Raw genomic sequence first — 16,272 nt, 5'->3', positions numbered from 1 at the left:
AATATAAATTATTAGGACATATAAGATCTAGGAAATATTCTCAAAAGCAGATCCAGAAGCGATTTAAGCCATACTAGTTACCTTTATATGAAAACAGAACCCTTTGTTAGACAAATAGCTATAAACTATTGGTATATATATAGAGATATAGAAAGAAGAAGAGAATATAGAAAAGTTGAAAAGGCCTTAAGTGCATATTTAGAAGTAATAAATACAGAAACTTTGTCATCCCTAATAGAAAATAGACTGTTACAAAGCCAAATTAACGAAGATACAATTTCGGCTAGAACTTGGGAATTACAAGGCGTAAGAGAAGATATAAAAGGACTTACAGATAATATAGAGTGTCAAAAGAAAGTTTGTAAAATAAGGATTCCTTTAGGATAATAAACAAATATAGATAAAATAGATACACTAAAGAATTTAGAATATTTAGACTTAAGAATATACCCAGAAAAGAAATATAGAGGATTAAAAGATCATAATATTATAAAGTGTAATTTTAGTATCGGAGAACATATATTACATAGTGAAGACAAACAATTTAATACACTAGTTGATTTAGTCATAAATTTTAGTGAAAAAACTCAAGAAAATAATAAAGATATTACAAGACTATTAGAAGTTATAGAAGCCTCTCAAGTAAATCAAAAGAAGAAGTTAGAAAAATTAGAACAGAACTTTGATTACCTAAAATCACAAGAACTAGAATTAGAACGAAAAAATCAGATTTTAACTAACAGATTGAGTTTAGAAAAATCGCTTACAAACACTGAAAGAGAAAAGCTAATTAAGGCTATTCTAGAAAAGCCTAAAGAAATAGAAATAAAGACAAACCAAATAGTAACATAAACGACACAACAAATAGAAAAATTAAATAACGATATCAGATATTTGAAAAAGACACTACAAGAGCTTAAAGAAATTATTCTTTCATGAACAAACCAACTAGAGTCTAACAAGAAGCCTCAAAGTTAATAGAAAAATCTATATCTTTACCACAAGACTATATAGACTATATACCTAACGCTAAATCTGATCAAATAGTACTAAAACAGAATATTAATATAATTTCTTTATTACTGGAAATAACTAAGAACGTAGAACAGACAATAGTTCCAAGGCTAGAAATAATAAGCGAACGCTTAAGAGTAATAAGTGAGACACAAAAAGAGAAAATTAATATAGAAGCCCCAAAGAATAAAGAGGTTGAAGAATTAATAGAACACTTAAAGAAGGTTGAAATAACACCTCAGAAGGAGAAAGCTAAAGTAATTAGAAAACCACAAAAATGGACTTTCTTCCAATTAGACCAAGAAACGAAGGAGGATTAGAAAGGCAAGGACAAGAAAGACCCAGAGTAAGTTTTTCAGACAATAGAATAGGTAATAATTTTTTATCAAGAATCCTAAATAAAAGAAGACCAAAAGAAAACAATCAACAGCTAAGTGAGGTAATAGACGTAGATAGAGATACACAGATTCTCTGCACGACAGAGAAGACAAACCCCTATACCTGTTTATAGACAATATTATATGAGACAACATAGTTTTACTAAATATATAAGTCATAATTATCGTATGATATATTTAACTCGAAAAAGACTTACAAATCTTAAAAAAACAAGAAAGTTTTTAATGCGAATATAGTAGATATATAGATATAGTCCATCGCTAAGCCTTGCATGATAATATAACAATACTAAGTTTAAGAAATAAACCTTAATTGAGAAATATATTTCACCAACGACGAGATAGTTAGAACTGAAGATCGTATTAGACATCTAGAACAGAAAGTAAAATTTATCCCATTAGGGTAATGCAAGAAAACTATTTAGAGGTAAAACAAGAGTTAACAAATAAAAGTACTTTCTTCTTCTATGTCTTTTTGTGGTGTATAATTATAATTGGTGAAACGTATAGACGTCTCTCCCCTAGAATTAGTGTACATTAGGTGAGACTGCGTCGTTAATCTTTTTTCTATTAAAATCTTCCAGATTCCATTCCATCCCTGCATATTCTTCAGGATTTATTTTTATGGGTTTTATTAGTCTTATTCCTCTATTTCCCATTACTTCTACTACGTCTTCTACCTTAATTTTAGAAGTTATAGACGCCTCTCAAGTAAATCAAAAGAAGAAGTTAGAAAATTTAGAACATAACTTTGATTACCTAAAATCACAAGAACTAGAATTAGAACGAAAAATTCAGATTTTAACTAACAGATTGAGTTTAGAAAAATCGCCTACAAACACTGAAAGAGAAAAGCTAATTAAGGCTATTCTAGAAAAGCCTATAGAAATAAAGACAAACCAGATAGTAACACAAACAACACAAAAAATAGAAAAATTAAATAACGATATTAGAGATTTGAAAAAGACACTACAAGAGCTTAAAGAAATCACTCTTTCATGAACAAACCAACTAGAGTCCATTCCATCCCTGCATATTCTTCAGGATTTATTTTTATGGATTTTATTAGTCTTATTCCTCTATTTCCCATTACTTCTACTACGTCTTCTACCTTAATGTTTAATTTTATATTACTATTATTAGTCATTTTTCCTAAAAATCCTACACACATTAATAAATTATTACCGTTACACATCTCTTCATATCCCTTGGTTTTTATTCCTATTTTTATGTGTTTTTCAAATTCTGCTAAATTCATTATAAAGTCTGGGCTAATATAAAAAATTCCTCCATTATTCGTCATGTCTACTTCCGTTATTCCTATTATTGATTATTTCATGTCTGACCATCTATCGTCATAAATTACTATTAAGACTTTTGTTCCTAGGTTCTTTCTAGTAAATCCTTTTAATCCTACTACTACTAATCCCATATGCATTAAATTTCTTCCAAAAGATTTTTTATTTGTCTTACAGCCGCTGGGTCTATTAAATTTATTGTAGTAACTTTAGTTCCTATAGCTGATAATTGTTCTTCTCTATAATGCCTATATAATTGTGTTGTACTTGAAAATTGTCCTATATTGTATAAAGTCTTTGGATTTAATAGTTTTAATTGATTTTGTTGGAAAATCTGTATATCTCTATCTACGTCTATTACCTCACTTAGCTGTTGATTGTTTTCTTCTGGTCTTCTTTTATTTAGGATTCTTAATAAAAGATTATTACCTATTCTATTATCTGAAAAACTTACTCTGGGTCTTTCTTGTCCTTACCTTTCTGATCCTCCTTCGTTTCTTGGTCTAATTGGAAGAAAGTCCATTTTTGTGGTTTTCTAATTACTTTAGCTTTCTCCTTCTGAGGTGTTATTTCAACCTTCTTTAATTGTTCTATTAATTCTTCAACCTCTTTATTCTTTGGGGCTTCTATATTAATTTTCTATTTTTGTGTCTCACTTATTACTCTTAAGTGTTCGCTTATTATTTCTAGCCTTGGAATTATTGTCTGTTTTACGTTCTTAGTTATTTCGAATAATAAAGAAATTATATTAATATTCTGTTTTAGTACTATTTGATCAGATTTAGCGTTAGGTATATAGTCTATATAGTTTTGTGGTAAAGATATAGATTTTTCTATTAACTTTGAGGCTTCTTGTTGGACTCTAGTTGGTTTGTTCACAAAAGAGTAATTTCTTTAAGCTCTTGTAGTGTCTTTTTCAAATCTCTAATATCGTTATTTAATTTTTCTATTTGTTGTGTTGTTTGTGTTACTAAATGGTTTGTCTTTAGGGAAAAGGGTCAAAAATATCCCTTTACTTTGGAAAAAGGGCTAAAAATATTCTCTGAACTTATTTTGGGTCAAAAATATCCCTCTCATCCTTAAAGTTTTCAAATATATCCCTGTATTGACTGAAATTATCCCCCAAAATAATTCGAAATCATTTTTTAAACCCGCTCCATCATTTAAATCTGATCCAACTAAACAATAACCCATATGATCCCCTTATTCCCCCAATTCCCTCAAACTTCATACCTACGAATTTGGGGGAATAAGGGATCTTACTGTTATTATTTAGTTGGGTCGGATTTAAATGATGGAGCGGGTTTAAAAAATAATTTCAGGTTATTTTGAGGGATAATTTCCGTCAAGACAAGGGTATATTTGAAAACTTTAAGGATGGGAGGGGTATTTTTGACCCAAAATAAGTTCGGAGGATATTTTTAGCCTTTTTTTCAAAGTAGAGGGGTATTTTTGACCCTTTTCCCTTGTCTTTATTTCTATTTCTTTAGGCTTTTCTAGAATAGCCTTAATTAGCTTTTCTCTTTCAGTGTTTGTAGGCGATTTTTCTAAACTCAATCTGTTAGTTAAAATCTAAATTTTTCGTTCTAATTCTAGTTCTTGTGATTTTAGGTAATCAAAGTTCTGTTCTAATTTTTTTAACTTCTTCTTTTGATTTACTTGAGAGGCTTCTTTAACTTCTAATAGTCATGTAATATCTTTATTATTTTCTTGAGTTTTTTCACTAAAATTTATGACTAAATCAACTAGTGTATTAAATTGTTTGTCTTCACTATGTAATATATGTTCTCCGTTACTAAAATTACACTTTATAATATTATGATCTTTTATTCCTCTATATTTTTTTTTCCGGGTATATTCTTAAGTCTAAATATTCTAGTGTATCTATTTTATATAAATTTGTTTATTATCCTAAAGGAATCCTTATTTTACAAACTTTCTTTTGATACTCTATATTATCTGTAAGTCCTTTTATATCTTCTCTTTCGCCTTGTAATTCCCAAATTATAGCCGAAATTGTATCTTCGTTAATTTGGCTTTGTAGCAGTCTATTTTCTATTAGGGATGACAAAGTTTCTGTATTTATTACTTCTAAATATGCACTTGAGGCCTTTTCAACTTTTCTATATTCTCTTCTTCTTTCTATATCTCTATATAAATACCAATAGTTTATAGCTATTTGTCTAACAAAGGGTTGTGTTTTCATATAAAGGTAACTAGTATGGCTTAAATCGCTTCTGGATCTGCTTTTGAGAATATTTCCTAGATCTTATATGTCCTAATAATTTAATTCTAATCCTGATATTATATCTATTAATTCTTGTAATCTTAACTGGTTCTCTTTAGTACTACTTAGTCTGATATATTCTGAGTACAGTCTTTCTAACTCTTGCTTTACCTCTAAATAGTTTTCTTGCATTACCCTAATGGGATAAATTTTACTTTCTGTTCAAGATGTCTAATACGATCTTCAGCTCTAACTATCTCGTCGTTGGTGAAATATATTTCCCAATTAAGGTTATTTCTTAAACTTAGTATTGTTATATTATCATGCAAGTCTTGGCGATGGACTATATCTATATATCTACTATATTCAGTTAAAAACTTTCTTGTCTTTTTAAGGTTTGTAAGTCTTTTTCGAGTTAAATATATCATACGATAATTATGACTTATATATTTGGTAAAACTATGTTGTCTCATATAATATTGTCTATAAACAGGTATAGGGGTTTGTCTTCTCTGTCGTGCAAAGAATGGTCTTCTCATAAAATATACTCTAAAATAAAGGTTTAAAAAAAAACGTAAAAATTGGGAGATAGACAAAAAATAAGAAATATACTTACATGATAAGAGGAATCAAGGAGTGAGGGAGTACCGAATTTTTCCAAATTCTGCTAAATTCATTATAATTTCTGGGCTAATATAAAAAATTCCTCCATTATTCGTCATGTCTACTTCCGTTATTCCTATTATTGATTTTTTCATGTCTGACCATCTATCGTCATAAATTACCATTAAGACTTTGTTCCTAGGTTCTTTCTAGTCAATCCTTTTAATCCTACTACTACTAATCCCATATGCATTAAATTTCTTCCAGTATTTTTTATTTGTCTTACAGCCGCTGGGTCTATTAAATTTATTGTAGTAACTTTAGTTCCTATAGCTGATAATTGTTCTTCTCTATAATGCCTATATAATTGTGTTGTACTTGAAAATTGTCCTATATTGTATAAAGTCTTTGGATTTAATAGTTTTAATTGATTTTGTTGGAAAATCGTATATCTCTATCTACGTCTATTACCTCACTTAATACGTTTGATTGTTTCTTACTGTCTTCTTTTATTTAAGATTCTTGATAAAAGATTATTTCCTATTCTATTGTCTGAAAAACTTACTCTATATATATATATATATATATATATATATATATATATATATAATGAAGACTATATTAACTATATCATGTTACATATTCCAGCATCTTTAACAAGAAGCAAGGATATAAGACATCCCACTTGAAAGCGCAAGTGCATGCCAGGGAAAATGACTACTTCCAACCCCTAACACCTTGAGTGTACAAGACTAAACTAAGCAAGCTTCGCTCATTGTTCGCGAAAGTCACCTTTTTAAGAAAATACCTTTTTATGGCATCTTATTATCATATAAACTACGTTGTTTACTTTAATTTACACATTCCAGGTTAAATTTGTCAACACTGTATGAATTATTAGTATAGAAATAAGAGGATGCCTATCTTTGTAAATTTAACTAACTAAGTATTTCACAATAACGAAAGTTAAACATCTAGTAAAATACATGGACAAACATGGTGTACGAATCCACTGGGTTGAAGAGTCTACTGATCTGATTGGGTAGCTAGGGACTTGAAGTCTATTATTAAAAAATATCATAAAGCATTGAAAGATCTAGAACGTTTGGTTAGGAGAAAGCACAGACATTTCCATTGGATTTTTGTTCTGAGAAATGTTCCATAAACTCCACTTTTAGCTCTAAGTTTCTTTACTTAAAGATTAAAAAGCACAGATCAAGTCACCTACAAGGTCTCATATCTCATGTCTAATAAGAATATGCTCAAAGTTGAAGATTATAAGATGCAAAGGAATAAAGAATCTCACTCTTCTAAACTTTATTAAGTCTATAACGACATTATAGATTTAACGAAAAATGGTTAAAATACCTTTAAACTATTAGAATTAGTATAAAAATATCCTTCAACCACCTTTCCGCCCCCAAATACCCCGTTGTTAATCTATGGGGTCTAAAATGCCCTCATTTTAACAGCTCACATCAAATTTAAAAAACAATAATCATATAGCACGTAGCATCACCTGATTGGCCTAATTTTGGGTCCCACAATAAATTAAAAATAAAATAAAACTCCCCGCGCCCCCTTCTTTCTACACTCACCAGCCCACCCAACCCCCTTTTACCCACTTCTCGTCTCTCTTCCATTTTTAGTCTTCTAAATATGTGAAATGGATGCAATACAAATTCTTGTTATATTTTAATAAACTATAATTTCTTATACTTAGTTATCTTTAATTGGGCAAAAATTCTTATTACATTTTAATAGATTATAATTCTTATACTTTAGTAACCTTTAACCGGGCAAAGTGCGAGTGTTGTGGTTTTCTCCTCCCATCAACCCCTCCCTCCAATATTTTCTTTAATTATTATTTGTTTTCTCATTTTTTAAATGTAAACCGTTTAGTTATGCAAATTTATTTTGATAATGACCAAAATAATTAAATTAGTTTGAGTTTGAATCTGATCCTAAATTTATTTTGAGCTTATTTGTGTTGAAATTTAGTTAAATACTGCAAAAACAAAAACAAAATTATAATAATAAAAAAATTAAAAAACTTGTTTAATCCCATGAAACCTCCATAAAATTCGGACATTCATCGATGAACATTGACCTCAATTTGAAAATTTAATTTCGAAATATGTTGGCGATTTGAAATTGGTATGTTGGAATTTGGTTCTTAATCTCAAGCGTGATTAAGTATACTTGGGGAAAGATCCATTAAAGAAGTGAACTAAAACCGCCATTGAAGAAGCTTTTTGAAGCTTGCTTTAAATTTCTAAATCTGTAAATGGGTGTTCAAATCTAAAGTTTTGTCCATTAAAATCAAGTATGAACAAGTTAAAATTTAATTATGATTTCATCGCAACACTCATTCAATTAAAGAATGTAAGGTGAAGGAGGGGGGGGGGGGGGGTTGATTGGGAAGAAGAAGACTAAAAATGGAAGAGAGAGGAGAAGTGGGTCAAAGGGAGTTGGGTGGGCTGGTGTGGGTGTGTGTGGGGAGGGGGGTGTGGTGGTGGGGGGGGGGGGAGTTTTCTTTTTTAATTTTATTGTTGGACCCAAAATTAGGCCAATTAGGTGATGCCATGTGTTAATCAATTATTGTTTTTTTAATTTAGATGTGGGCCATTAAAAATAAGGACATTTTAGACTCCATAAGTTGAAGGCAAGGGTATTTGGGGGCGGAAAGGTGAATGAAGGGCAATATTATATCAAATCCCAAAGTTCAAGGGTATTTTAGGCCCCTTTTCCGTAAATTTAATATCTAAATGGATTATATACCTTGTTGTAAAGCGCTTATAGTAGTTGGAGGAAAATATAAGAGTCAACTGAACTTCTTATCTGACGAAATCTTGTTGACATTACACATATTGGTCACATTTTATTGGATTGATATTAGTCTGAATACGGCAAAATCATTCGATTGAATAATTTTAACTACTGTTCTATTTCCGCTATATTAGTTATTTGGCATGTCTTTGTCACGTCCTTAGTCTTCAACTAAGCGCACGTGCGGCGCTTGACAACTCGCTCACGTTCTTGCACAACTTGCTCACGATCTTGCTATGCCAAGTCAGCCTAGTTTACTACACTCAAGATCGCTAAGGGAATAGTAATTGAGAAAGACAAGAGAAATTTGCTAGAAGGAAGCTTTTTATTATAGAAGACTTGATTGATTTTGCTTGATGGTTTTACAAATGAATGACCCTCCTATTTATACTACTCACCTAGGGACTAATATGTGAATAATAATTATTATACAAGTCCCTACATATTTACTAATAAGCCCCTATTCTAGAAATCTCTACACAACTAGAGTATTCCAAGGACTTTCTATGCAAATCCATGAAATTCTAGGGTCTTCCAAGGGAAACCTCCCTATATCTCTAGAATCTTCCCATAATATCTACTCTTCCTCTTATGTAATTATTCCACATGGCAAATATATGTGCCAAGTGGCACCTATGTGGCATGATGACATGGTAGGTCCTCACACTCTCCCCCACCTGATGGTGCGACGACCACGGCGTCGCCGTGTAAACTCTCGAATCTTGTCTTTAAATTGCCACAAGTCTTCATACCGCCCCCATGCGGCCTCTTCCGGTGATTTTCCCTTCCAATATATGAGGAACATGGCAGTGCCTTTTTTGCCCTTGTTTCCACCTAGCCTAGTAGTCAATGATAGCTTCAATCTCCCTATCGTGTGAGGCGGTGATGGTAATCGATACATGACTTGACCCTTTCCCGGTTCATGCTCCAACTCAATCTTGTGATCCTGCTCACGCCTAAGAGGCAAGCTCTTAGGTAGCTCTTCGGAAATACCATCTTTGTTTTCTTCGAGCAAATTATCTATCCAAGGCGGCGGTGTCTCTTGGGTACCATTATCTTCCTTCAAACTTGTAATGGTTGCCATGAATGTTGGCTCCTCTTCGAGCCCTCGACAAGCCGCATAGCCGAAAGTCAGTGCATGGCCCCGTGCTCACGCGGCATAGTCACTGTAGGCACCATGCAAGCGCCTTCTCGCTCCATGACCAAGAGACGTTGGAGGTAGGGATCGATCATCGCGTGGCAATGTCTAAAGAATTCTTGCCCCAAAATAATGTCAAAGATATCCATAGTAGTGGCGGTAAAATTTGTTGTACCTTTCCAATCGCCCAATTTGACACTAACGCCATTAGCTACACCACGAGCATTTTCTGGCTTAGCATTCACGGTCTTGACGAGGGCGTTAATTGGAGTGAGCTTCAACTCTAGTCTCTTCGCTGCGGCCTCGATCACAAAATTATGAGTCGCCCCGTTGTCTACCATGCACGAGCGGGCTTGTTATTGATGGTGAGATCCACGTACTGGTTTTTATTATTATTGGTTTGACTATCTTGCTTCGCGACAGCGCCACATAGTCTAATTGTCCCTAACTGTGCAATTCCCGTACTCTGTGTTTGCGTCTGCTCGTGACTTGCATGTACCATAGCGCTAATGCTCTTCAGGTCAGGGCAATTTTTAAAGCTGTGCGGCCCTCCGCATAAGTAGCATCCCTTCTTCTCGTTCTGCGCCTCCTTTTCAAAGATAGCCCTAACGACCACCTGACTTCTTGCCGTCGAACTTATTTGCATTTTGAGTCTTGGAGTATTGTTGTTGCGACTCCTTGCTCTCGCCACGGTCTCCCCCATCTTTGGCATCGCTACCCCTTGACTCATTGCCTTGGACTTTGTCGTGCTTGTCATGCCTGAAGTCTATCAAAGACTCGGCCTCCACTATGGCTTGGTCTATGTCTGCGACTTGACGGCGTTGCAACTCCTGCTTAGCCCAATTTTGCAACCCGTCTATAAAGTGAAACAATAAGTCATCATTGGTGAGGTTGGGAATTTGAAGCATAAGGGTGGTGAACTCCTTGACATAGTCGCGAATGCTCCCTGTCTGCTTCAACTCTCTAAGTTTGCGCCTTGCCTCGTACAAGACATTATTTGGGAAGAATCGTCGTCAACTCATTCTTGAACCGATCCCACGTGTTGATTGTGCATAGACCTCTCGTCGCATCGGCGACCTTTCTTCTCCACCATAGCATGGCAGTCTCTGTTAGGTACAACACAGCGGTGTTGATCTTGGCCTCATCGTCCCTCACTTTGCCATGCCTGAAATAGTTCTCCAAGTGCCAAAGAAAGTTCTCCACCTCTTGTGCATCACGAACCCCTTTGAACACTGGTGGCTTGGGAGCCTCGATCTTAGCTTCCCTCGTCACAACAACATTGTTGGCGCCCCGCCACGCCAACATTGACCTGCTCTTCGAGTGCCACTATCTTTGCCTTCATGGCATCGATAGTACTCAACGCCTCCATGAGTCTGCACTCTAAGCGCGTATATAATTATTATACAAGTCCCTATACAAGTCCCTACATATTTACTAATAAGCCCCTATTCTAGAAATCTCTACACAACTAGAGTATTCCAAGGACTTTCTATGCAAATCCATGAAATTCTAGGGTCTTCCAAGGGAAACCTCCCTATCTCTAATCTTCCCATAATATCTACTCTTCCTCTTATGTAATTATTCCACATGGCAAATATATGTGCCAAGTGGCACCTATGTGGCATGATGACATGGTAGGTCCTCACATCTTGTAACAAAAAGTTATTCTATAAATATCACTAGACATATTTCTTTACCACTAACCAACCAATAATAGTGATACTTCGTCAACTAATATAAAGGAGGTTCTACTACTAGAGGTTCTACTACTACCTTCTATGAGAAAATTTAATTAGAAGCATACGCAATAATTGTATAGACATTCAAACATATCAATTCATACTCGATACATACAAGATATGCACCCTCAGAACTTTTAATTTGAGGATGTTTCAATGTACTAATAAGTATTGCTAGAAAGGGCACTTTCATGAATCTTATCTCACGACTGCAAATAAACCAAAAGAATCAAAATGAATTGGGAAAGGTGCCTCATCTAGCCTCCGCATTTCAATAAGAAAGAAAGCTGTAACTATAGCCAAAAAGTTCAATAACCTTTAAAAAGGAAGAGACTTGAGCTAGCATGGCAGAATAGCCACATTAATCATATCCTAAAGAGGATACCCCAGTACTAGAAATTTGATTTACTATGATTCTTCCATAGAAAGTTAAGGACCCAACAGATAAAGCTGCGCCTAATCAGGTTGGTTTTTATTCATCAATTGAAGTCAGGATTCACTCCTTGTGAGGATGGGATTGCGGTTGTTGGAGGAACTTGGCAACACGTTCTGCTTTAGCTCCTGAGTTATGATCGTAGTACTCAACGACTGCAGCACCTGCTAGTGCAGCAAGTGTGAGCGCCTGAGCGTGCAGCCTGATTACCAACAAAGAACATCAGTTACTCATGACGAAGGCTCAAAAAATGTTCCATGATTAAACAACCAAAACTAAATGGCAAAAGGAACAATAAGGTAGTTCTAGTTAAGCCATATAACTGTTCCTTTTTCAAGACCACAAGGCATCACATTGCAGAGTCCAATTGATTCTACTTTTATTAGAGCGCAACAAGGCAAGATGTACAAAATTGCCACAATCTTAGAAACAAAGCATTCAAGACCTGTCAGAGTAGGATGTTTTTCTCAACTTGGAACACATGCATATCCTAGTATCCTACTAGGTTTCTCGTACTCAACATTATAACCATATATGTCATTTAACGAGCATCAACACATCCATCTCGCCGACCAACAAACTAGACAAACACAACAAGCTAAAAAGGGAACATTCAGGGCATTCAAACATAACATAAGGAGTCATCCATATCTAACATAATACAATGAAGAGGCACGCACAGGAAGTATTCAGGTTAGTACTCATCATGGTTCATGGAACACCTTGTAATAAGAACTTGTCCAATTAGAAGAATGTCAAAGCATGGATAAAACTCCGAGAACCTATACTAGCAACTTCCCCCTCCCCCTTCTCCCCGTGGTGATCTTGTCAAAGTGAATGGGAGATATTGGTGTCAGCTTCAACAATGTGAAGAGTTTTTTGCGAAAATTGAGATTTTTTCTTTCTTGTTGTTTGATGAAAACACAGTTCTACCAGAAAAGGAATTTCAAAATTTTGAAACAAACACCACTGCTACCCCTCAGCTAGTTTTGCTGATTAAGACAAAATGATTTTCACAAGATCGTGGAAAAGGTTAAGACAACCTCTTATGCGAATATAGGATAAAGTCTCCCGATACGGTTGGTTTCATAAAATTCTGAGCATCATTAACCCAATAGACACCACCTTTGAAATCCAAATACTCCGTATGCCTTTTGCACAACATTTGAGTTGAAATTAAAAAAAGAGTGGATACCCTTTCCTGAACCAGAACCAGGGAAGGATGAGAGGAAAATGGGGTCAAAAATGTCCCATCAATAAAGTGAGGACTTCCCACCCCCCTTTTCCAATAAACAAGCCCTGAACTCTGAAGTTGAAGATCTGAAAAGCTTCAAAGCGTGATATGTTTGCTCCGTTTTTTTCCTTATAAATCTTTCAAGTCCTATGCAACATGATCAAATACTCTCCCAAGTCATACTGCAAATCACGTAGTACTAGTATGCAATTAAACCAGCTCCCAGCTCTGAAACACTATATCCTAGAACCCAATTAAACAGAATATTACACTTTTATGACACAAGGCTGACATGATTTATCTCGCCCTCTAATAGAAAAAAAAAAAAAAAACTTGGAAGTAGAACCTAATATAATCAGCTTGAACCCTACCACTAGCTTAAAACTAACATATTCTCTCTGTTCAGAGAAGGATGAGCATAAAAACATGCTTATTCCTGCTCTGGAAAATCTAATCCATGATAAAGCTCCAATTTTATCGCTTTTGAGAAATTGTTCATTTGAACATATAGATATAGTTTAAACAAAAATCCAAACTCAAAAGGAAAGTGAAAGATACAGCAAGCTAATTCAACATACATATGAATGAAACACTAGATCAGAACTGAATTAATTACAAGTACAACCAATCTACGAATCGGATAACACGTACATACACAGAAACAACTTCCTGATCATAGAAGAAACAAATCTCTTTTGTTTATAGTCCTGGATCCCTTTTGCAAGCAAACAGAAATAATTGGGGGATGAAAGAGTAAAAATACCTGGCATGAATGATCTTAACGCTGGTTTTCATGTTGGGTTGAGACCAATTGTAAGCAATTGAACCCGCTATTCCACTCAGCCACAAGCACCCTAATAACCCATTTTCAATTCAAAAACAAACATCAAAACGAAGAAAAAAGAAGATAACCCAACCATATGAATAATCAAGAATCTTGATTTACCAACTGTACGAAGTTTGTGTTCGACAACCCATTTCCTCACAGATTCCAAAGTGTTCTTCTCTGCCATTTTTCTTCCTTGCAACAACAAAAAAAATTCGACTGTCAAAAGGTTTTGTGTGTCTATGGGCTGGCTGAGGAATCTATAGAGCTTTTTTATATTTGATTGATGTTTTTTTTTTTTTCTTTCTTTTTTATATATTTGCAGTTGCCAAAAGAGAGTAGAATAGAAGCACGTCACGTTTGTGGAGGTTTGGGACAACACGCGTTAGTCAATCATACCACCTCGAATTTGACCGGCCGCCACCGGTATTGCCCCAAATCTTTTCTTAGGCAGTAAACAATCCAATGGGCTCATTTTAGGGAAAAGGACATATATGATCGCTCGGCCATAAATAATTTCATCCCAAAATGTAGTAATTAAATAAATTTCATCCATTAGTTAAAATTTAAATAAGATAATTTTCAAATAAAAATTCAAACACAAAAATATTTGAGGCGATTTTTATATATAATATGTGTCATTTGGAGCCCCGCACTTTTGTAACCCCAAAAAAATTTTGGAACCAAACTAACCCATTAAAAAAAAAAAAAAAAAATAAAGCCACGCATTTAATCAGAATGTTAAACGACCAAACGCTTTTTAAGTTTAGTCACTTTCACGTACATTATGTGCGTGAAAAGTATTTTTTCTTTTCTTTTTTTATCAAAAATCACGTTTTTTTCATACTTTAGCAAAAATTAGTTATGTTTCAAAACCCCGAAATATTAATATTTTATATAGAACTTAATATATTTTTTTACATACAATAACGTCTTTTCATTACATCAAGTATACCTAAACGTTTGAATCGTCGTTTTAGGATTGTAGTGTAGAGTAAGTTTTGTTCGCTTGGAAACTTTGTCGTTTTGTTCGCTTGGAAACTTTGTTCTTTAGATTTAAGTGTCATATTTTATAGGATTTTGATTTAAGTGTTTTGAAATAAAAATATTATATTAAAAAGTAATTCATCCAATCCAAAGAGGTTCAACCAAGGTATAATATATCTCATTCAATGCTCCCACCAAGGTTTGATCCCATGTTGTTGGCATAAAAAATAAGTGAGTAAAAAAGAGATGCTAAACCACCAAGCCAAATTGGTGAATGTTACAAAGTAGACATTTTTTATTTTTTATATTATTTACTAATGCTATCTAACTCGTTTTCATAAATTGAATTTCGAACCTCGAAATTGACATTCAAAACATCATTACCACGGGATTAGTATCTCGAAATAGATTTTTTATCATTAGATTTTTACTCGAGAAGAATGAAATTTTTGCACAAATTTGGGGAAAAATTCAAATTGAATGGGATAACGGGCGTTTTTTGAAAAATCAAATTAAAATACCTTGTCCACGAATCAAAAAAAATACCCTGAATCAAAAAAAATATCGCGTAAAGCGGATATCCGAGCGCAAAGTTATGACCATTTAAAGTTTCAACAATTTACAACTAGTTTTCCACCTATGCTCCGATCCTTATTTTTTATTTACATGAGTGAAGAGGCATATGTATACTTGATGTAATGAGCCGATATTATCGTACGCTAAAAAATATTAAGTTATATAAAATATTTATATTCCAACGTTTTGAAACGTGACTAATCTTCGGTCAAAGTATGAAAAAAAAAAAAAACTTAAAGATAACAAGTTTCCAAACTTACTTCGAGGCACTTTACAACCCCTAAAACGACGATCCAAACATATATGTATACTTGATGTAATGAGCCGACATTATTTTATGCTAAAATAATATGAAGTTCTATATAAATATTTATATTCCGTGTTTTGAAACGTGAATAATCTTATGTCAAAGTACTCGAAAAAGCTTAATTTTGAGTTTGATTTCCAAAGAACAAAGTTTACAAGCAAACAAAACTTACTTCGGGGCACTCTACAACCCCTAAAATGACGATCCAAACGTTTAGGTATACTTGATGTAATGAGCCGACGTTATTGTACGCAAAAAAAATATATTAAGTTCTATATAAAATATTGATATTTCGGGATTTTGAAACATGACTAATCTTTGCCCAAAGTATGAAAAAAAAAATGATTTTTGATAGTTTTAAAAAAAGAAAAAAAAATACCCCTTTCATGCACATAATCAGCGTGAAAGGGCCAAACTTAAAAAGTTACAAGCTTTGGTCCCTTTCACGTATAGATTTCAGTCTATGAAGCCTAGTTTGTTTCTTTTTTTTTTTTTTTTTTAGTTTGGTTCCAATTTTTTTTTTTTTTGGGGTTACAAAAGTGCGGGGCTCGTGTCATTTGTGTATAAAATATGTATCTGTACTTATCTGTAATATATAGAAACTGTATAACATATGAATCACTAAGGTATATATCATTTTTGTATATAATATGTATCATTTTT

General features: G+C 33.6%; 1 protein-coding gene across 1 annotated transcript; it reads right to left on the bottom strand.

The window, feature by feature from the left end:
- Positions 1 to 11,294: 11,294 nt before the first annotated feature.
- LOC132034381 (uncharacterized) lies at positions 11,295 to 14,019 on the bottom strand. The gene is made up of 3 exons (XM_059424714.1): positions 13,860 to 14,019; positions 13,677 to 13,767; positions 11,295 to 11,881 (listed from the first exon to the last, which is right to left on the bottom strand). The coding sequence occupies exons 1-3, from the start codon at positions 13,924 to 13,926 to the stop codon at positions 11,743 to 11,745; spliced, it is 297 nt and encodes a 98-aa protein (XP_059280697.1). The 5' UTR covers positions 13,927 to 14,019; the 3' UTR covers positions 11,295 to 11,742.
- Between the last annotated feature and the right edge of the window lie 2,253 nt (positions 14,020 to 16,272).

This window comes from Lycium ferocissimum, chromosome 10 (genome assembly GCF_029784015.1).
Source record: "Lycium ferocissimum isolate CSIRO_LF1 chromosome 10, AGI_CSIRO_Lferr_CH_V1, whole genome shotgun sequence".
NCBI lineage: Eukaryota > Viridiplantae > Streptophyta > Magnoliopsida > Solanales > Solanaceae > Lycium > Lycium ferocissimum.
This window is presented reverse-complemented; position numbering and strand designations above follow the sequence as displayed.

What these genes read in the sequence shown, in the direction of transcription:
- LOC132034381 (XM_059424714.1), bottom strand. Translation starts at nt 13,926, where the DNA reads ATGGCAGAGAAGAACACTTTGGAATCTGTGAGGAAATGGGTTGTCGAA. An exon ending in ACACAAACTTCGTACAGTTG is followed by an intron (nt 13,768 to 13,859) that starts GTAAATCAAGAT and finishes ATGGGTTATTAG; the next exon opens with GGTGCTTGTGGCTGAGTGGA. An exon ending in GTTAAGATCATTCATGCCAG is followed by an intron (nt 11,882 to 13,676) that starts GTATTTTTACTC and finishes GTTGGTAATCAG; the next exon opens with GCTGCACGCTCAGGCGCTCA.